Below are 21,398 nucleotides of genomic sequence, written 5' to 3' on the forward strand. Positions count from 1 at the left end.
ATGTTTAAAATAGAAAGTTTCCAGAATTTCAAGGAATCACTCCGCCCGACAACGCTAAAGTGACCGTGCTTTATATCTTCTTTTTAGTTGGAAAGGATCTCGCCCGCCTCACTGACAAGGTGGTCGTTGACACTGACAGGACCTTCACCGACACCAGTCAAGATCACACGACTGACACCATCCTTGAGCACATCGACAGCCCTAGAATCCATCTTATCCAATGCCACACCCGGAGCGGTGAGGTTCTTGAGGGGCTCGTAGAAAGGACCATCCCAGCCCTCACTGCTGGCGCCCAGGATAGCCTTGACGGTACCAGCAACGAGTTCAGAATCCTTCTCAAGGTAGTAGATGACTGCGTTCGGACCAGCATCAAAAGTGTAAGCGCAAACCGTACGACCGACGGCACGGTTAATATCGTGGACGAGCCTAACAGCGGCGCGGGAGACATCGTTCATGTAGAAGATGGGAGGCCAGGAGTCGAGACAGGTGGCGTGGAAGCCGTTGGAGTCACGCATGGTGATCTCTGCGAACGCAGAGAAATCCCGCTTCTGAATGGCAGTCTCAATAGCTGCCATCCGCTCGGGCACAACAGATTCCGCGCGGGTTGTGAAGAGATTGGAAGTAGCAACGGTGGTTTGCATACCTTCCGTACTGGGAACATCCTTCTTCTCAGCGCTAACGACCAGGATGAGCGCACGCATCTCAGGCCAGTGAGATTCGGGAGCGACCTCCTCAGCCAAGCTGTCGCTACCATCGGCAAGAGTTCCGGCGCGCCAGGCCACATATCCGCCCATCAGAGACCGACAAGCGGAACCAGATCCCTGGCGAGCAATGCGGCTGAGGTCACGAGGGGATTGCGGAAGCTGGTAAAGGTCTGCGACAGCACGGACGAGCGCTGCGAAACCGGCGGCGGAACTGGCGAGGCCAGCGGCGGTGGGGAAGTTATTCTCGGAAACGATCCGCAGGGGGAGAGTAGACAGTTTCGGCAAAGAAGAGTCGGCAGCTTCAAGTTCCTGGCGGAGAGAACGCAGATTCGAAAGGCAAGCAAGGGTACGCTTGGAGGACTGGATGTCTTGAGGTTTGCCATTGAGGGTAAGCTCGTCGGCAGTTGGGTACTTGGCAGAGCATGAGGCTGTGGTGAGGGTGCGCAGAGAACGCTGCGAGAGTGTTACGGAGAGAGAGGAGTTCGTAGGCAGGTTCAGAGTGGCGTCCCTTTTACCCCAGTATCTTCAAAGCCATGGTTAGTATCAATATAGCCTAGTGACAATCGTGACACTCAGGGGTATGGACGACAAACTTGATAACAGCGATATTGACTGGGGCTGTGGTGGTGGCCCGAAAGACCGTACTGTCAGAAGGAGCAGCCATCCTGTTGGAATAGAGGGTGATAATTGACGGATAAGACAAGAAGAAGAGGTGGGTAAGGAGAGGAAGGGAGCTGGAGAATGAGGGGCAACGGATTTCCCTGTTGGGAAATATCATTTGAGCGCTCCGCATACAGGCACTAGTCCCGTTTAAGTAAGGCGGGGCTATGGGTATCTGATCTATACAATACTATTCAAGAGAGTGAGAATAGTGCTACGATCGGTTCAACTCAAAACTATTTCATTGCAACAATAAGCCTGCACCTGTAGCTGACCAATTGGTATTTCTGATAATCCTTCTGGTATCAATATGAGAAGATGACACTCAGAAGTGTGCCGTATTCTAGTTAATATTCTAAATGATGGATGGAAAGACCGCCTTCCCAACATAGAAGAAATGCGGAGCAAATTCAATTCCACTGAAAGGCGGTGAGTATGTCAGAATTTCTCTCCGCCTTCCGCAAGTAAATCTTCTTCGATAGTAATCAACAACCCGATTTGTCATCGGCATTTCTCGTCCACCCCTTGTCAATCAACTCCAGAAAATCAGAAAAGATCCGATAATGGGAGCTGGTGCGAGTACCCAGTCAGCATCTGCCGCCGAATCTGCACCGGCTGCAACATGTCCGGTGGATCACAAGACCCGTGAGATTTGGCTACAGCAACATAAGGCCTCGGGCGGTCCTCCTCATCCTCTACCAACGGAAGATGGAGAATCAAAAACAAAACTACAACGACCACTTTCAAGTGACCGTGAAGTGAGCAGTATTCCCAGAGCTTTCGACCAAGACTCGAAGCAACCGTCTCCTAAGGCTGTCGCGGAACCTCCATCCCCATATACTACACCGGCTGTATCGCACGGCACGCCCTCAAATGCGGAATCTGAAACAGGTCATGATGAGAACAGCGGGAATTGGATTTACCCATCTGAGCGCCAGTTCTTCGAAGCACTGATGCGCAAAGGCAACACACCGGCTTCCAGCACTTCGCCTACCGAATTAGCAACTTCTGTGGCATCCATTATCCCGATTCATAATGCTGTCAACGAGCGTGCCTGGCAGCAGATTTTAGAGTGGGAGAAGCAAGCGCCCCGGTCTGATCCTGGCAGCAAGAAATGTGGAGGTCCGAAGCTATATTCATTCCGCGGACTGGGCGTTGACCCCCAGTTCCTGAGCCCGCGCGCTCGTATCAATAATCTAATGGGCTACCAACTACCTTTCGATCGCCATGACTGGGTTGTAGAGAGATGCGATGGAGAGAGGATTGAGTACGTCATTGATTTTTATCAAGGGAAGTCGTCTGGAGCCAACGGTGGACCGGCCGGTTTGGCTGCTAATGCCGGACCTGGCAAGTTGAGCTTCTACTTAGATGTACGGCCGAAGTTGAACACCTTTGAAGGCTGCAGGATGAGATTCAGCCGCTTCACAGGCTTGTAAAGCGGCTCATCACTTACGTTCGCGATGCACATAAGGGCGATATGGAGTTTGGTTGCATATTGGGCAATGGTCTTTGATGTATAATCTTTGTATAACACACAAGCTATGTATGATACTCTAGAAGAAGGAACAAATAAGGATAGAAGAACAAAATCAAGATACACTTCCCTCACTCCGCATGCGCCAGCTAGTCGTAAATCGAGTCATGAGAGAGAATAGATAGTTCATAACAATACATCGCACTGCATACAAAAGGATATCATGAACAAAAGCTGCCATAATGAACAGTATAAGTAGACTAGGAACGATAGGTGGAAACAATAAAGCGTAACTGGATCGACTTATCCAATAGTAGCCGCCAGCACAATGATAGTTAGGATGACGGCAAGGATGACAAGGAGGCAGCAAGCCTTGTTCCGGGCGTTCTTTTGATGTCTGCTGGCACTGCGAAGCTCAACATTAGCTCCCCGGGTGTCGTTCGTAACATTCTCAACGTTCTCGCTGATTATATCGAGCTGGCCTCCTTGCTCGTGGACGATGTGGGCGACATCGCGGAACAACTCATTGAGTTCGCCAACGCTTTGCTCGATATTGCGAATTTCTGCTTCGCGCTCAATAATCAAAGACTCCTGGAAGTCCACCTCATCCTGGTTCGCAAGTCGAGGCTGTTCCTGAAGTAGCTGTTGCTGTTCTTGCGTAGCTCCTTCAACCGCTGGATGTTCACCTTCTTCCACGGCGGTGCGGGCAGCGACAGCAGATGCACGCTGCTTCTCCAAAGCCCGGCGCTGGACGGTTTGGAACTCATCCAGAGTAGCTTTGAATTCTGAAGATAGCTTTTGCTGTGTCCATTTTTGAGAAGGCTATCAAATGAGTGTCAGTAGCGCATTACGTCGAGTCTGGCTGCGTCCGCATACATTAACATCCTCCCATGCTTGCACTTTCTTGATACCTTCTCCTACTCCCTTAAATCCTGACCGAGTCTGCTCTAAAAGATTGTGAACTCGTTCACGGACTCGCTCCGTGTCTCGCCTTGTCCCTAGAAGCGCGATCTGGTCCGATAGCCGGGTAATGTTCGAGGTTAGGCTGAATAACTGATTTGAAAGGCTTTCCGTGAGTTGGTAGAACTCGGGGTCATCTCGATATTGTGGATCGTCAGAGCGACGTAGAGTAGTAGGCTGTGATTCTAAGGAACTAAGGCGGTCGAAAGACATGGTGGGCGATGCGACTCAGAGTGACGATGAATGAAATAGTGTTGGAGGGCCACCGGATAGAACGTCAACATGCGGATCGCCGGGCGGTCACCTGAGTTTCTGCCGGGATTTGCAGGCTGCAACAACATGATGCGTGGCTGGTGGGTCCATCACCTGACCGACGGGCTGTGGCTAGTGTGTTTTGATGCTTTTCCCTAAAAGCTTCATTTTATCGTCGCATGCTGCCGTCACTCGGAATTTCAGTTGCCCGTTTAGCTCATACATCGAACTGCCGCTCAATCTCTTATTCTGGGCAGATAGGAATAGTACTGCGCAGCAGTTCTGATCATGCTGTGAAATTCCATTCCTTCTCTACCTGAGAGATCTTGGAGCCCCCCAATTTAACTAGCACCATGGCTGCTATCCGGCCACGCCCATATCGGCGCATCTTGACCTCAGCGCTGCACCGACGCTTCGTCCATGCTTCTGCTTTAGCGCTACTTGTCTGTTACTTAGTTGCGTTCTTGATTGGGGATAAATCGTCCTGTAAGTAGCAGTAACCTTTTCTCTACTACAAGTGATCGATTCTTTGAAATGCTGCTTTTGAACGAATTGGTAGTTAACAATGTCACCTTTCGCCAGTTTTATGGGCTTGGTTTCCAATTGGAGCATGTGGAATTCGTACTGTCTTGCTCTTTATCTGCAGCCTCGTCGTTTTCGTATTGCGCGTTGGACAGATACACATTGGCTCGCGGACGACTGCCTCTCCCTTAGGCACTCTAAAACACCTTATCCCAATCGATGTCGTCCAAACTTTTGGATGGTATATTTTCTCGGCATGGTGGTTTAGTGAGATCTATAAATGGTCGTCTCCCAGTGGAGCACATTTGGAGTGGGTTAATAGAGGCCGGTATGAGCCCCCCCCCCTTCCCCTCGGGAGAACTTGGATTAAGGGAACTAAGAGAAATAGGCCCCACGAACGCGCAAGCTTAAATGAAAGACCAATTTACCTCTACACTTGCCATCTACTACTCGCAATTGTGCAATCTGTTGTCCATCTGTATTACGATTTCGACCGTGTACCTATTCCCGTTGCTAAACGGGCTGCGGGCAATGCTGATCAGAGAACCCACCCAGTGGAACCGGTGTCTAAGCGCATACAAGTTGCATTGCCTGGTCTCATAAAAGACGGCTTCACAAGAAGTGCTGTGGTCGCCGTAGCCTGCCCTGTCGTGTATACCTTCTTCCTAAGACGCCCGGCATGGAGCTTCACCATGTACTGGGCAAAATTATTCTGGGACTTCCCTCGGTCTGCTGCGGCTCCTCCAGGCCTTATTGGCCCCATTGGCCCAGGCTTGCTGCTACGCACAGTGTTCTCCGGAGGCCTCCTAGTTCTTTGCTGGCAAACAGCTAATCTTTTCTTCTCCGCATTCCTTAGCAAGGAGCCACTCAAGCGTGGTCAGCCATTGACGGCTGAAGCGAAAGATCCTAATGGCAGCTTATTGACGGGGTTGACCGCAAAGAAGGAGACCGTTAAATCTTTCGCATTCTGGGAATTATGCTTCATCAGTCAGAGATTCCCTGACCGACGAAAGGCGATCTTCAATGATATTGATCGCGACGGAGGACCAGCGTGGTCGCAGATCCTGCAATCTGCCACTGAGGTTATCAAGGGCATTTCTACTCGCATCGATGAACAGAAGAACCCGCCATCGGGTCCCAAGCCCGCACAAGCCGAACCGACCGAACCGGTTCTCCGCACTCTACCGCGACTAACAGACCCTCTCAAAGCGGACAACGTCTTCGCCCCCTCTCCCAAAGCAAGCTCGCGGCAGGAGAAGATCGGGGAGGTCTTCAGCTCAACAGCCAAGTCTTACGGGCAATCGGCAGATTGGACCCCTACGGCCCGAGCCAAAGCCCGCGATGTCTTCGACCGTGCATCCACTGCCATATTGAGCCCGGAGCGCAAGCAGAAACTTCTTGCTTCATCACAAGAACTTAAGATGCTCACAGGTCCTTCAACCTGCAAGCCAGAAAACCTTAACCCATTCATTGCACAGCTCCTCCGCTCTCCAGTAGGCCGACTCTTCCGACAAACGTACGACCGTCGCCTGTCAGGCATTGTCCTAGGCGCGCCTCACGCCAACCTATGCCCTATCGTCGACGCCATCGAGTCGCTCACTCGCCTCCTCATCGCAAGTCTGCAGGAAGACCAATATGGCAAGGTCCAGGCCGATGTGCCCGATGTCGTACGCCTCTTCACGAACACCATCATGACCTTGGAGCCCTTTATCCATGGCGGTCTTAACACCCACTGGACAGACGTCAACTTCCCACCATCAAGCAACCCCGAAGCACAAGTAGAGGCCCGTCGAGTCCCAGACGTGGATCTCGTACTCGACACCCTCAAGGGCTCTCTCAAGGATCTCCTATCCGCATTCAACCTCTACCTCAAGGACATCGGACTCGTAGGCAAGGACCTGCGGCTGGCAAAGGAGGCAGCCGGGTTAATCGAGGAAGGGCTTTAAAATTCGAAACAGGCGTCATGAGAGTATGCGGAGGATGGATTCTGTTTTGCTTTCTAAATTACCTGGTGTAGGCGGTCGGTGTATTTATACTTCGCCCATTGTCTTAATGAACATTGGCTTTTGGTCGTGGTATTTTTGGTTCTACTTTTGCCCAGTGGAAAAGGTTACGACTTATATTAGTTCCCATGCATTGTTCTGGCGTTGCGATGCATTAAATCCAATGATTTTGACACTGTTTTTTTTTTTTTTCATATTTTATTGTTGGCTATTGCCTGCTCAGAACGTCACTCGATTGCAGTATGTCGAGTTTTTGTATATCCTTTTCTTTTGGCCATATACAGAATTCTATTTACAGAGATACCAAGCACCCGGTACAAAGTCACAAGTGCCACATCATAACGACCATAAACAGGTGAGAAGAGAAGGCAGTAAGGGGATAGAGAAAAGCGGATATGAAGGAAAGAAAACAACCCATGCGCAATAAACGATCCAGACACAAACCTCCCAAGTCAATTTCTCCAAGACTCCATGTCCCCAATCGCCAAAAGGTGACTGAATGAAAAGATAGTATGAAGGAAAAGCAAGTATATCAATCATGTCACATCATGATGACAGTTCTCCCTTTCCATGCTAGATTGCCCTCCAATGCTTTATAAATCAACCATAATCCCACCCTATACCATGTCCTATTTGTCCCAGATGAAAAGTTTTTTATTGAACGCAGAAGTTGAGTGCACATGATGCATGGAAGAGATGCACTAAAAGAAATTGCACCCCGCCTACGCTGAGTAGCAGTAAACGGGCAGGATTCGGTGGAAAGTGATCCTAACGACGAAAAGTGGGTATTTAACCTTAGAAAAGGAAGATAAAAGCAAAGAAAAATGCAGCAAGTGCCCCGGAAACACGAGTTTGTAGTCATCTACAACGCGTCAGTGCATTGTAACTCCACAGAAACCGTGATCCAGTGGCGTACACCAGTGCAATGGTTGTCAGCAGCCGCTGAGGACCTCGTTGATCTTATTTGACGTAAGTGTCGTAGTCGTTCCTATTGCAGGGCCTGGTCCGCCGTTGCTAGTGGCGTTTCTGGGTTCAGGAGGCGCTTCCTCTTTCATACAGGCGTTCTCCAGAATGTTGGTCCACTTTCCACTGGTTCCAGCATGACTGTGCTTCAGGTGTTGTCTAAAATGGTCCGCCCGGTAGAACTTCTTTGCATTGTTGCACTCCCCAAATTTGTGCACTGTCGTCAAATGCTCGAACCTCCGGTCCCAGTCAGGTTGAGGGAAATTGGGAAATTCTTCACCACAGTAACCACAGGTGTCGTGCGAGGGCCCTGAATTCGTTTGGCTTGAAGGAGAAGATGAAGGATGGAACGCAGCCTGGTATCCTGGTAGGGCAGCGCATGACCAAGAATGACGCCGCAAGTGGAGCGAATTTTGGTGGCGCTCGGCTTCATTTTTGTTTTTGAACCGATTGTTACAGAATAAGCAAGAGTACTGTTTCTCCATCTCATGGGCGCTATTGAAGGGTTATAGGTTAGAGATTGTCGTGTCACCGATGAAATAAATTGATTGGCTATATTGAGACTTACCGAAGTTCCTCAGGACTGTCAAATTTCTTAGGTTTCTTGGGACAGCAATCGCAAATGAACAAACCACCCATCTTGGGACCAGCTTGTTTTGGTGCGTTCAAACTCGTCTGCAAAGACATTTTCCTTGCGACATTTGGATGGGGTGGTTCTAGCGTAGTAGGGCCCGGTGCAGCTCTCATTGCCGCTTGGTTTGGAACTCCGCCAGGAGAGGTAGGATTGAGATGGAACTTGTCATGGAATGATTCGAGGTCGGAATTTGGAGAGAGCCCCCCAGGCGACCGCTCATACACAGACGCGCTCGTAATACTGCTTCCTCCCACTGAAAGAGCTGCTGACGAGTAGGATCCAGAAGTTCGAAGGCTCAAAGATGACGCAGCTGAGATACTCCCATGGCTCTGAGCATAAGCGCTATTGACAGATAAAGTATTCGTGAACGGATGGCCAGATGTCCTTCGCTGCGAGAGATCGCCATTGCTTGTCGTTACATGTAGCGTGTGCCTATCATCGCTGATTGGTTCTCTTGGAGGTGAAGATGCTCGCCTTTTCATGCCGGATTTGGATGTGTCCAAATACGGCGGTGTTGCTTCACGAACATTAAATAAACGTGGAGGTAATGATTCGTCCGTCGAGAAATCACCTTCGATGTCTGAGAATATCCCTTGATCATAACTTCCCCGATTGGATCGACTCGGGAGGCTGAGCGAGTCTTCGTTTTGCGGTGTGGCTCCACCTCCCCGACGGCGGACATAGTTGGGATTATCGTAGTCTACTGCAGAAGAAGGCGCACTGCTCTCAACACTCGGACTCCGGCAACCGATATAGTCCCTCCAGCCAACTTTAGTCCCAGGTGATATCCCCCCGGACTGAGAACTAATGGACCACCTCACGTCGAGCGTAGACCCGTCGGAGCCACCAGGTGAGGGTAAGCTTCCAAAATTTCTCGAAGGTATAGGAAGTGTTGATAGAGGGCCTCTATTCTCGGTACCCAAACTTAGAGACTGTCGGGGTGAGAGCGGCTTCCCTATTTTAGATAGAAGATGCTGGTCATATGCATCAGACGAGTCCTTCACGCTCCGTCGAGAGAAGTCATGCTCGCCTTTCAAACTATCATTTGATATTAGTGACATTGGCCCAAGTGAAAGAGTTATAGCGAAACACTCAATGAAAGCACGTGGAACGACTATTTAAGCATGCGCAAAACCAGGAAGAGTGGGGGACGTTCATAATCGTCCCCCTGAGTACTTACATAGGACTGGTGTTTATGGGAATCGAATTCCGGAAACCGTCATCCGCTGGTGGTGGAGGCTCAATCCGTATATGAGCCTCCGGACTTCTCGATAGAGGCAAACCGCTGTGTCTGCCATCCAAATCGTCTAGTGCCATCCGATCGGATTGGGGTACGGATTCTAAACGGCGATGGCCCCCAAATAGACTCGAACTCGGACTTATGGGGGCGAGTTTTGCACCGGGTCCCTTAGAATTGGCATGCACCCAACCAGCATCGTAACCATCTTCTAGGTCTCTGATGCGCGGCGGCGGTGGAAGTGGCGGCGGAGCAAATGTATTTATGGAACTGGCGGGAATTGGCATAGGCCCAGGTAAAGAATATGATTGTCCAGGCATGGCATATGCGGATCGTTCAGTAGCGCTGTGATAAGAACCACTAGTGAAATCATGCACATTGATCGAAGGTGGCGAAATTCGCGGCAAGTCCATTGTACGACCAATGGCTCATCAATTCAAGATTGAAAGGAGAGACGAGTTTGACAACAAATCGAAAGCCCTCACCAAATCGTGGGTGATATAAAAGAGGCACGACGTTCGCTGTTAACTAGATGCGATTTGCTGAAGATAATAACTAGATAGACGATAAATAGCCCCGCTCAACTCCTCAAGAAGATCCTGCTTCTAGAGCCGGCGCAAAAGCTGCAGAAGTGCTAAAAAGAAGAAGAAGAAGAAGAAGAAGAAGAAAAAAGTCGGAGAAGGCAAAAGAAGTGGAAGAGTCAAACAGCAGTAGGAAGACTGCGAACTTGGTGGCAATAGTCGTTAGGGTCTGCTAAGCGGTAGCTGGTAAGTGGTCGGGTCACTTTGACGAGAGCTGGATAGGGCTGAGTAGATAGTAACCCACCTCCCTCGGCGTCCGTTTGGTTGCGTTGACCAGGTTTGATTTGAGTTCCAGGTGACCAGATCAGTGATTTCACTATTTCAACGGCTCTCTGCAACAGTCGCGCACCAGTTTGCAAAACCAGTCGTGTGCCATCAATTCGCCGTGAGAGCGGCAATTTAGTGAGGGAGGACGGCGCAAGGACCACAAGACATAGTGAAGACTTGTTTAGAAGGGGGGTTGGAGTGTTTTAAGTAGCCGCTGATATATTCGGGAGAAAGTTGCAGCGGAGGACAAGCGGTTATGCAATGTATGTCCTCGAAGAAAGGGAAAGGGTGGGTAAATGTTAGACAAGATGCAGGGAATCAGTTTGTTTCCCCACGATCAACCGTCTTTCTAGAATCCGGGTCACGGAACGGTAAGTTCGGAGAGGATGGAGAATCTCAGAGGAGAACAAAAACGGTCGCAGAGCACGTGTTGGTTTTGTACAATCCAACAAGGAATGGAAGGGAGGGAAAGTGAAGATAAAGTCAAGCGACAAGAAAGGGCCAGTCAAGGCGACGGCGGGCCTGAGGCAGACAAGGAAGTGCCTCAGGTAAGTTCAGTTGTATAGTAGTAAGGTGAGGCAGAAGGTAAGAAAGTTGGAAGGATGGTGGTGCTAACCACCGTCTTATTGGTCCCTACAAGGCTTTTTGGGCGGGAAAGAAAAAACGTCTGTAATTTCAAGACTGATTTTGCCTCCGTCCGTCTCACGAGGAGGGTTTTCCTTTTTCTTTTTTCTTTTTTTTTTCTTTTTTTTTTTTTGTTGTCTTTTTGATTTCTTTGTCAGCTATGTGAACATGGACAAATTTCAAAACTCGCGCCAATTGACTAGAAGAAATACGGGGTAGTCGTCGTAATAATACTTATTAGGGAAGAGGGAAAAAAAAATGTTCGTATGTATGGAGAGGCAGAGATTAGAAGGACAAGACCTAGAAACCTAGATAATAATAACCAAACTTCCATTATTCAACAATGATACAAACGTTGGTATTTGTGTCTCCGCTTTTACTGCAGTTTGGTCAGGGTGGACCCCGTAGAAGTTAGACTGGCCAACTAAGATGGAGTCCTTTTCCTTCGACAAGACTGCGGTAATGAACCAGGGGAAAAGAGAATTGTAAAAAGGGAACATATTTACAAGGCTGGAAAGGAAAAGACCCGAGGCGCAAGAATGGTCTTAAGGCTAGCCAGGGGAGCCGTGAATAGTCCTTTTTTTTTTTTTTTTTTTTACCTTTTTTCTCTCTCTTTGGGGGAAAAAGCCAAACAAAAAATAAACTAGAATAGAATAAGAAAAACCACCAATTTTGTTCCTCCCCCCTTAGGGAACACCTTGCATTTGCTTTGCTGGTTTAACTTTTGGGTCGCTTGTCAGACTGTTGCAGTACCACCAATTGTAAAAAATACTCAAAAAAAATACCACGTATGAGCACCGAGGCGTTACCCAGCAAGGTAAATTTGCACGAAATGTAAGGAAGAATACGGAGTACTTACATAGATAATCCGGGTTTCATGGCACGGTTACTTCGTATGGTACATTGTCCTTGGCTCTGGAACAAAAAATTAACCTCATGGCTGGACTTAAAGAACCACATCGTTTCATAATGCGCGCGGGATGGCAGGGCTGGTGGATGGCCACGTTTAATGGGATCTACTAAGAACTGTTAAATCATATTTAATATCACTGAATATGTCACTGGGACTTGTAGTTACTTTCCCTTTTCAGTAAGCCATCCTTTTGATTGTTCCTGCTATGAAAGTTAAACCTGCATTTTAGAGCCTTAAGACGAGACTACCACAAGACAATACAGCGGGGAATTTCCCCTCAAGGCAAACTGTCTCATGTTTGCCTATTGAAAATGCGAGAGAGAGAGAAAAAAAGGGGGGGGGGGGAGCAAGGAAGAAGTGGGTTCGCAGTTGTTCTTTTCTGAGAAAGATAGTAATCCATCATCAGCCATGGCCAAGAGGGAAACGCAAAGTTGATCATATGTTTACTTTTTAAGGTCTGTCTTAGCAGAACTCTAAGTCAGGCCTTTGATATCATTCTTTGGCCCATGTCCACCCCGTCATGAGGCACACAACAACACCTCACTCCAATAATAAAACCCCAGGGCTTTGAAGTGAGTCAGGAATAATTTATTAAAATTTTATTACCGTAGACTGGTGGAATGTTTGAAAATCTATTTATTAATATTATTATTGTTTTTACAATTTCAGAGCGGTGAGCACGGACTAGCGTGGAAGGGCTACTAGGGACGGATGCTTTGGAATGAGGCAGTGCTGGCAGATTCTTGCCATTATCATTCGCTATTATTTCATTTTTCATGGTTTGTGGTCAATCGGACTCAACCCATACCCGCCGTTACCACTGACAATGTCGCTTCGAACGTTCTGTCCCCATTCGATTCTCACACGCCATTGGATTCTCCCGATGCCTACCGCTGGACTAGAAACATGCTTTTGGCCTTAGGATGGGATTTTTTAAAAAAAAAAAAAAAAAAAAAAAAAGGGTTTTTACACCCGCTGAACAAAATGTTTGATATTCAAAGTTGCAGGGTGCCCGGTCGACTCCTTTGACCCTTACCAGGGACAATTTTCTCGCTAAGTTCGGTGCCTGGACAGATGGGGCCTCGTTTGATCTGATAGACAAAAGAATAAACATGAACATTGCAATTAGGACTCGTAAGGCTTCGCCAGAAGACAACAAGAAAGGCGGGTCACCCTGAGACCTTTCCCCCTTCCGGAAGGACCATTGTATCGTCGATATTAAAATGTTTGAATATGAAAGTATGGTCCTCAAGTCGACCTACCCAGACGGGGGTTTCCTCCGTACAACTTGAATCCTCATACTAGTATACAGTGTGCGGTGTCCAGTATTTCCTTGCTAATCTCTCCTTTTCCTTCGAAATGGGGTTTTTTTGTTTTATAACAGAAATGAATATATGTCTTGAATTTCACCAAATCAAGTTTCCAAATTTACCACAAGGTGTTCCAGGCAATACATGAATTACCTGTGAAATTCCAGAAGAACCTCATAGGAAGGGCACCGAACACAGTCCTCTCTGCCCAGGGTACCGAGTGCAGACATGCACCCGACTACCACTTACACTATAGACCCACTGTGAAGTGTGCCGACGAACGTCAGCCAACTATTAGTGGCCTTGTCGAGCTTGACCCACCTCCAATGTGGTCTAGTGGGACCCACTATGTCCTTAGATACATGCACTGCCACAGTGCTGTCATTTGGCATTTTCCGTCGCACCCCGAAGGCTCCGTCCCTGGAATTGGATGGATAAAACGCTTAAATTATCGTAGTATAGGGAGGAAAATGAGGGGTTGACGGTCTAAGAAATTTTCTCAAACCTAAAGAAAAAGGGGTAGTCGAACAAGAATAGTAGTACTCAAGACCTTGACCGGGGGAAAGTAGGAATGTCGGAGGTTTTCTACGGATATGATATCCCAACTCTATAACGCACTTGGGCCATGCGGTGAAGACCTAGAATAAATAGCCGGTATCACGTCGGGGTTATTTAAAAGTTATTATTATTTTTTTAGGAAAGAAAAATTAGAAAAGAAAAGCCCAATGTGGAAGACGGAGTACCATTCTTGTTTTGTTCCACTGGTCTTTTTTCGACGCCTTATGTAGTCTTTCTATTAAGCAATAGGAAGCTGCCGCAGGAATTGTCTTGAGAGCTTCACATCCTCGTTGCAGCTTTTCACTAGTAAGAAAAATAATTAAATTAATTTAAAAAACAATAAGGATAAAATAAAATAAAAAAGGCCGAAGAGGGGGCAAAACTATTCAAGGCAAGGGTAACTTGCAGACCTCAGTTGATTATTGTTCTACTCTATTCAGTAACGTTATCACTATTGAAATTTTTTTTTTCTCTTTTTTTCGCCACTACTGACGGCCCTCTGCACAACACAATCTGTATGCGGTCACAGTGGCGATCAGAAAAGGGGATCAGCTCCAATCTGGTCTGTTCAGCTCCTATTTTCCGCAGCTGAGAGACGTGGAAATGGATATGTCTTCCATGATCTTCACCCTCCTCTCATTGTTGAGTCTTACGCGCCCACTACAAACCGTCACCTAGACCACAACACTCACGTATGTATCCACCGGGTTGTGGCAATCCGGCGGATTCCATTTGCTCTGCTAGTTTTGTCGTTCATAAGCCTATAGGATGCGACGCTTATTTTTGCCATCATCCCATACTTGATCGACAATCCGATACGATTGGGCAGTCGTGCACAAGTCAGCAGTATAGTCGGCGACTGTTCACAGGTCCCGCGCGTAAGCACTATATATAGTCGGTCGGGGGATGTAGTGCGAGTCACACGTCTCTCGTGACTGGATGAGTGAAAATGTTGTCTTATAATTTACGTCGTGATACGGAGGTTCTTCGTAGGGACAAGGGTCAAAAGCGAGTAAGAAAAAGCAAGCATCCAAGTAAAGTTAGACTACTTGCCATACAAAAGCGCCGTCAGCCTTAAGCCTTAACAGGCTGCAGACTAAGTCCCGTGCACAGGCCTGCTGACAGTAATCAAGGCGCTAGTTACCCAGTATTGACTACTCAGACATGGCTAGCTGAACTGGCCTCAGCTAGTAATAGCACTTAGTACCCAATCGATTTTAGACTGTACAGTGCTCACTCTGCATGATGCACGAGAGTTGAGGAGGTCAAGCTTAATCTACCGTGATCCCAACTGTTCTCTTCGTTTTTTGCATTTTTGATTGATTGACCCTGAATCAGGCGTCATGTGAATATTTGGGGGGTTTTATCTAGAGTCGAGTCAGGGTCTGCTTCTACTAGTAGCACCCATACACGGCTCATGGTGAGACAGAAAACGCAATCGACATACGCACATCCCAAAACTTAAGATGACAAAATTTGTAAGGATGTAATCTAGACAGCAGTCTTAGTCCGGGCACTAAAAGTAGAAGCATATTTGTCGTCTATGGAATGAAAGCCGCACAGACTCCTGCATCACATGTGGCCAATCGATCGACGTGAGCTTTTACCATAGCAGACACAGTTTGAAACAGTGCAAATCTGAAACTATCTCAGGATTTGGGACCTTGGCGTTTACTCGACACCAATCATGATTGGGAAGAGGCTTGAGAATATCCGATTCCGTCCCGCACTTACGAATGAGGATGATCCTTGGTGCAGGAGTGCGGAGTTTTGATTGTATCCATTCCTTCCAAGACTTTAATTGACAACTAGCAGCACAGACATACGTGCACGCATACCTCCAAGAATCCAGTTTCAAGAGATTTTGGTTCCACCTCAGCGCTACAGTACTTAGTAGATCTCTGAGCCAACAAGTTGCGTAAATAGCCGACCAGGATGGATTCGAGAGGTTTGTCGCAGGGTTAGCCACAGAAAGTATGGTGTCATTGTCCACTGGGATATTTCAAGCTTCTAATTGGGACAAGTGATAGTTGACGTATCTAATCGAATCCATTCCATTCAGATTCAGGGTTCAAGGCTAGTAAGGCGGGGCCCCCAACCTTATTGCCTCAGGCCCCAACAGGAGGCTGCCCTTGCCCTTGCCCTACACCCTAGTTGCCGTCCCGTGCCGCCCTTGAAGGCCTACCCCTCTCCAGCCAATGATGTTCCGCCATCGAATTCTTGGCTTGAAGGGAGTATCTGAACCATGGTCACTGACTAAAAGGTTCATTGTCAACGATTTGCATTCCACGATCACCGACATACCTCCATCTTATATCTAACCTAGTACTATATCACTGTTCTTATGTGCATTAGTGTTACTCAAAGCGATATTCACAATGGCTATGAATCGTATTCCCGGTCAGAATATTTATATTGGAGGGTTGGTCTTACCTTGTCCCTCAATACCTGTATTAAACCTTCATTGCGTTGGGCCAGAATCCTAACAACGCGGGGCAACAAATATACTCTCGAAAGCCCAAATCAAGAAAAAGGAAGAAAATTATTATTACGTCGAACCGCTTACTGATATACAGATTTCACATGTAGCATTTTCTCGCTTAAGAACAAGGCAGCATTGGAAAGAGCAAACATTACCCACGTACTTTCGGTATTACGCCTGCAACCACAGGAGGAGACATTTGCAGGCTTCCAACATCACCGCATCGATGTGGACGATGTCGAGGATGAGAATCTCCTAGAACATTTTCCGTCCGCCATTAAGTTCATCCAGTCTGGATTGGATGCTGGTGGGGGCGTCCTGGTCCATTGGTTAGTCTACCCCTCTTCCTTCATTTCAACTTATGCCAATAAACCCGCATTGTCCCCATATACTTGGGTGGCCTGGCTGGCTGGAAAAACTCTATGATTATGGGCCCAAGCGTTTTCACTCTTCTGGCCTTACATCCCAATGTATACTCGAAACGAAGTTCTGATCTATGTCACGTGCCATTATCACGGGCATGGGTTTAACTTCTAGGGTAACGTTGTTATATTGAAATATTTAGATCGACTTCAGTGGAATGCTTAGATTAGAGGCATTATGGGTTTTTGTTACTGATAGTAAATAGTGCGATGGGAAAATCCCGTTCAGCCACCATATGTATCGCTTATCTACTCCACCAACAGCCAAGCGCACTGTCACCGCAGTCCGCTCTTGCCATTATTAAGGAAAGTCGGCCACTTTGTGAGCCAAACGACGGGTTCATGAAACAGCTGTCGATCTACCACCAAATGGGCTGTCCAGACGATGTGATCAGTCATCCGTTATATAACCGTTGGCTTTACCACCGCGAAGTTGAGGAAAGTGTAGCATGTGGACGCGCGCCGGAGATGAGTTCCGTGTTATTTGAAGACGAACAATCCCACAAACCCCAAGACAATACGGATCGAACGACGGAAATTAAATGTCGGAAATGCAGGTCAGTTTTCCTAATTTTAAGATAAAGATCTCCAGATGAGCATCCGAATGTTGACTATATCTGGCAGGCGAAACTTGGCGACCACGCCATTCATCATACCACATGGCCCGCAAAACGGTGCAAAAGGACCGACCGACTGCGCCCACATTTTCTTGCATCCCTTAACGTGGATGCGCCCGTGCCTATTCCCTGACGGTGAAGAGGATGGAGCACCATCGGGGGATGCGCCCCTGTCTGGTCGCTTGACTTGCCCGAACACTTCGTGTGGTTTTAATATCGGGAAGTTCGCATGGCAGGGTATGCAATGTAGCTGCGGCGACTGGGTAGTTCCCGCAATTGGCCTTGCGAAGGCTCGAATCGATATGTCCCAACGTGTCAATGTGGGAAGGTTACCTCCAGCTGCCCTAGGCATCCGACTGCCGCCTAGTATGAGGCCTAATCCTGCGGATGATTCCACAAATGGACGGGGTAATCTCTAAGTTTATGACGGTGACTGCGCCTCAGGCGAGACTGACACGGTGGGAACTTCGCGGATAAATGCCACTGCCGATTGAACACACATAATTCTATCTCTGACATCCAGCGGTTGAATGACCGACGAACCTCATATCACGTGATACGGACGCTCTCATTTACAGATCGCCGTGAAGACTGGATGCTGTGCGCCTTCGTCTACTTGGCCGAAATTAAACTATTTCCCGAAGTGGTGTAGGGGAAAGGGCACTGCGATGACGCCTTTGGGTTAAATAAAGTTGGGCCTTGCGTGTACGCGTTGGTCTTCACAGATCCACCGCACCAACGGGGAGGTAACTGATAACCAAGAGCATACATGAACAGGCGTTTAGCTACCATAAGACTTGGGTCTAGGCACGCAGAGTTCAGTCTTGGTGAGACCCATCTCTTCTTCTAAAGGACCCTGATGTCGATCATCCCGCAATGGAGTTGATCTACCAAGCTAGCAGGGACGAAATTACTTTCCGTTACGACAAGCGTGACAGAATCCGTACACTTGATAGCTCATAGACAATTATATCCCATAACTGCTGAGAACGTTGATCTTATGACATCACTGCTGGGAAACCGTTGCTTTACTGTTCTGAGCAAGATACGGACCAAGCAGAATGCCTTAGCTACCCGAGGTGTCCCAAGCGCTAGAACCTGTCAGGATTCAGGGCTTAACCCCACAACTCCACGAGGCTGTTTTTAAGGCAAGGCCCACTGGCTGGGAAACCCGCCAATGGATGAGCAGAACAAGTCCCGGGATCTACGGCGTGGGAAGATCGGGGAGGACAAACTCAGACTTCTCAATGGGCAGTCGTGCACAAGTTCCTGAGAAGGAACATTAGTAATCGGCGCAGGCGTATCGAGAGTCCGTGACCCGGTTCCAGGAGGAGACCAGGCTCCAGCAGGGTAGGCCTAGCCTCCTCACTAGCTCCGGCACGGGGGCTGTGCAAACTGCTCTTACGCAACTGGGGGGCGCTAGACCCATGGATGCACTCCTGCCGTAACTCTTTCGTATCAGGACCGTTACCCCAGTACCACTGTCGTAATTTTAAATTCCGGCAAACCCCTGACCTACTGTATTTCAATTACCGCCAGACCGCTTCATACTTATACTCCATAGTGGCAACAGCAATCGCAATTATGATGATCACTCACTCCGAAGGAGTGGACTGGATTCCCAGGGATTATTTTAAAAGATCAATGTTATTATCAGTGAGATACTGGCCTTGGCAATGGACTTTCGGCCCATTCATCATTCCCTTCCATTCCTCGGTGGTCGAGACTATCCACTCCTACATCCATGCAAAAGAAGAAGGTATTCGAAATGCTTCTAAGCCCATATTTTATCCATGGATGAATGTCGGATAAAAGCGACAACCTCCTTCCAGAAGCGACCCCGTATCGAAAATGACGTCACCTGCACACGACACTCAAAACTTCTCGTCCAGTCAATGCAGCCATCGACCTCATCAATCGGATGTCAATGAAACCCTCTAAAGCCCTAAGCGCTACGAGACACCACATACCACAACGTCTTGTAGAACCACCTTAAAATCAACACAATATTCGACTCGGGCAGGCTATACATAACATAATTCAACAACTATAGAACATGCATCCACATTAGTTCCTGCCCTCCTCCCAATACAACCAAAACGGAACCCCTTTAGATACTCCCCAGGCCCTGAAACTCGAACTCCTCCCCGTCTAACCGAAGGGGCCTAACGACAGGCAGCAGAGACTTGAGAGTGCACTGCCTCCTCCTTCCCCACTGCAATGCATACAGTATACTTCCTTATTCCCCACAGAGACCGAAAGTAGAGTAAAGAATCAGAAACAAATAAATGAACCTGTCCGTTCCCTGACATCATGGCGCTTTTTTTTTTATGCTTGAAGCTCTGATTTGCACAAATTCAGAGAAATCCCTATGGACGGATCGAAATCGGGATATGTAGTACTGTATGCACGTGCTCCGTCGTGAATCTAGTTTGCCTAGGCTAGGCAGAATATGCAAGATGTATCGGTGGCTCTGCATCGAGTGCCAGTTGGTCTGTGTTAGTGCATGACATGTGGGCTATGTTATGTATATGATGCTCCTTGCTTGGTATATCCTTGATTAATTATTCTTATTTGTTTCTGTCAGGTTGGGTTTTACGTATTGATTAGAGTTGTTATATACAAAGTATGTATACTATGTACGTATGTATATGCAATGCGTGGTTTAATAAGGCTTCATATAGCACGTAGTAAGGTATACTCATTGTCATATTGACCGGTTACAGTTGGGGCCTGTCTCCCGTATCATCCGACAAGTCACAAGCCCATTGCCGAACCGGATATACGGAATTTCACATATATAGTCCGAGCATAAGAGCACGAACTGTTGCCTGTAAGGCTGAGGTGGCTGATTTGGAAGCTTCCGCGTCGTGCCTAGTGCTGAACTATTGCATGTGTTGGGTTCCGCTTAGAGTGCCTTGCCTCTCTTTCGATGTTGACTGTGCCCCCGGGGTGAACCAGGCAGACTTCAGGGTTGCGGCATTGGATATTGCTGACGGTGTCATGTGGTTAGTGTTGGCTGATTTGGCGATCAGACCATTGGGACGAATTCCGAGCTAACTTGTAGCGCTGTTGTATTTGTCTAACGAAATTCGAGCAGAAGATTGAGTTCATGTATGGTTTATCGCTCAGAGATGAGGGTGGCACAATGAGTAACCGTGGCTTGCGTGAGCTTGTCGTTTATTTCATCTTCGCAGCGACGCTCTAATATGATCTTCATATTGCTGCGCTTAGATATATGACGTCGAGATCCCCGTTCAAACGAGCTGACGAATAGACACTTCACCTCGCTATAAACATCCTAATCAGTCCTGACGAGGCAAACACCCTCCCGCTCGTAAATTGACCTCATCAGAGCCCTTTGGACGGGACAGAGGGGAAAAACGAGGGATCCTGTAGGCGCTGACGATTTCTCTTGGCAGCCTCGAGATTACGCAGTCTGTCGATGCGCATCTGGTAGAAATTTCTGAGAGCCAATCCGGTCAGATCATGATGAGCTGGCAAAGGGAGTAAGGGTCCTGAATCGGGTTAGGACCATACTTATGCAATGCAAAAATACGAGGCCCGTCATCCGACGCGGGCGTGGACGTGGACGTGGACTGTGCTGATTTCTTGAGGGATTCGATCTTTCGTGTGTCAGCTCTAGCTTGTTGTTTGTCGTATCTGATTCACGTCCAGGGTCTAGGCGTGTGGGTGGCCTAAGGGAGAATGGGCAAGGGAGGCAGGGTAGGGTAGGGTAATGGACCTTATCGTCTTGTTCCTTCTCGTCATTGTCCGCCTTTTTGTCGGTGGATGATCCTTCTTCCTTCTTTGACTCTTCGTCGGACTTCTTTTCTTTCGACTTCTCTTTCTTCTTTTTCTGTCTCTCTTCGTACTCCTTCTTTACTTTCTCGATCTCTTTTGCTAATGCTTCTTCTTTCTTCTTCTTTTCCTCTTCCTCTGTGTCAACGATAGGAGAGCAGAAATGCCGATCCTTCAGATGAATAGGACAAATGTAGAAGAAATCCTTTAACGATGTTACTAATGCTGTTCCATACTAACCGAGCTATATATATATATATTTGAAAGAGCGTAAAATGTATTTACCTTGTTGTCGGGCGTAATCATCACGCTGCTCGAGGGCTTGTGGCAGACGTAGCACGCCTTTGCGGCGGTGTCTGCTACCCGGCGGAGATGGTAGATGTTTTGAAGGAGCCCACTCATTTCAAAGAAAAG

The 21,398-nt window shown here is 47.9% G+C and overlaps 7 protein-coding genes across 7 annotated transcripts; 3 read left to right on the top strand and 4 right to left on the bottom strand.

The window, feature by feature from the left end:
- Positions 1–83: 83 nt before the first annotated feature.
- On the bottom strand, positions 84–1,368 carry mvd1 (diphosphomevalonate decarboxylase MVD1; the record flags this gene model as incomplete). The annotated part of the gene is made up of 2 exons (XM_032057364.1): positions 84–1,227; positions 1,298–1,368. 2 exons carry the CDS (start codon positions 1,366–1,368, stop codon positions 84–86), a joined length of 1,215 nt encoding a protein of 404 aa, XP_031912928.1.
- A 349-nt stretch (positions 1,369–1,717) lies between these two features.
- On the top strand, positions 1,718–2,871 carry BDV38DRAFT_248505 (cytochrome c1 heme lyase CYT2). The gene has a single exon (XM_032054734.1). It carries the CDS (start codon positions 1,928–1,930, stop codon positions 2,798–2,800), a length of 873 nt encoding a protein of 290 aa, XP_031912929.1. The 5' UTR covers positions 1,718–1,927; the 3' UTR covers positions 2,801–2,871.
- Positions 2,872–4,032, bottom strand: BDV38DRAFT_248507 (SNAP receptor PEP12). The gene is made up of 2 exons (XM_032054735.1): positions 3,715–4,032; positions 2,872–3,660 (listed from the first exon to the last, which is right to left on the bottom strand). The coding sequence occupies exons 1-2, from the start codon at positions 4,009–4,011 to the stop codon at positions 3,142–3,144; spliced, it is 816 nt and encodes a 271-aa protein (XP_031912930.1). The 5' UTR covers positions 4,012–4,032; the 3' UTR covers positions 2,872–3,141.
- Positions 4,033–4,259: 227 nt separating this feature from the next.
- BDV38DRAFT_248509 (nucleoporin NDC1) lies at positions 4,260–6,758 on the top strand. Its single transcript, XM_032054736.1, has 2 exons — positions 4,260–4,536; positions 4,633–6,758. The coding sequence occupies exons 1-2, from the start codon at positions 4,404–4,406 to the stop codon at positions 6,516–6,518; spliced, it is 2,019 nt and encodes a 672-aa protein (XP_031912931.1). The 5' UTR covers positions 4,260–4,403; the 3' UTR covers positions 6,519–6,758.
- A 749-nt stretch (positions 6,759–7,507) lies between these two features.
- znfA (putative C2H2 finger domain protein) lies at positions 7,508–9,822 on the bottom strand (the record flags this gene model as incomplete). The annotated part of the gene is made up of 3 exons (XM_032060059.1): positions 7,508–8,033; positions 8,107–9,210; positions 9,353–9,822. 3 exons carry the CDS (start codon positions 9,820–9,822, stop codon positions 7,508–7,510), a joined length of 2,100 nt encoding a protein of 699 aa, XP_031912932.1.
- Positions 9,823–15,504: 5,682 nt separating this feature from the next.
- dspC (dual specificity phosphatase YVH1) lies at positions 15,505–18,108 on the top strand. The gene is made up of 4 exons (XM_032050879.1): positions 15,505–16,084; positions 16,252–16,473; positions 16,773–17,123; positions 17,191–18,108. The coding sequence occupies exons 1-4, from the start codon at positions 16,041–16,043 to the stop codon at positions 17,600–17,602; spliced, it is 1,029 nt and encodes a 342-aa protein (XP_031912933.1). The 5' UTR covers positions 15,505–16,040; the 3' UTR covers positions 17,603–18,108.
- Positions 18,109–20,665: 2,557 nt separating this feature from the next.
- BDV38DRAFT_283547 (AAA-ATPase Vps4-associated 1 family protein) lies at positions 20,666–21,386 on the bottom strand (the record flags this gene model as incomplete). Its single annotated transcript, XM_032060060.1, has 3 exons — positions 20,666–20,809; positions 20,929–21,189; positions 21,270–21,386. 3 exons carry the CDS (start codon positions 21,384–21,386, stop codon positions 20,666–20,668), a joined length of 522 nt encoding a protein of 173 aa, XP_031912934.1.
- Positions 21,387–21,398: the final 12 nt, after the last annotated feature.

The sequence above is a fragment of the Aspergillus pseudotamarii genome, assembly GCF_009193445.1.
Source record: "Aspergillus pseudotamarii strain CBS 117625 unplaced genomic scaffold BDV38scaffold_31, whole genome shotgun sequence".
NCBI lineage: Eukaryota > Fungi > Ascomycota > Eurotiomycetes > Eurotiales > Aspergillaceae > Aspergillus > Aspergillus pseudotamarii.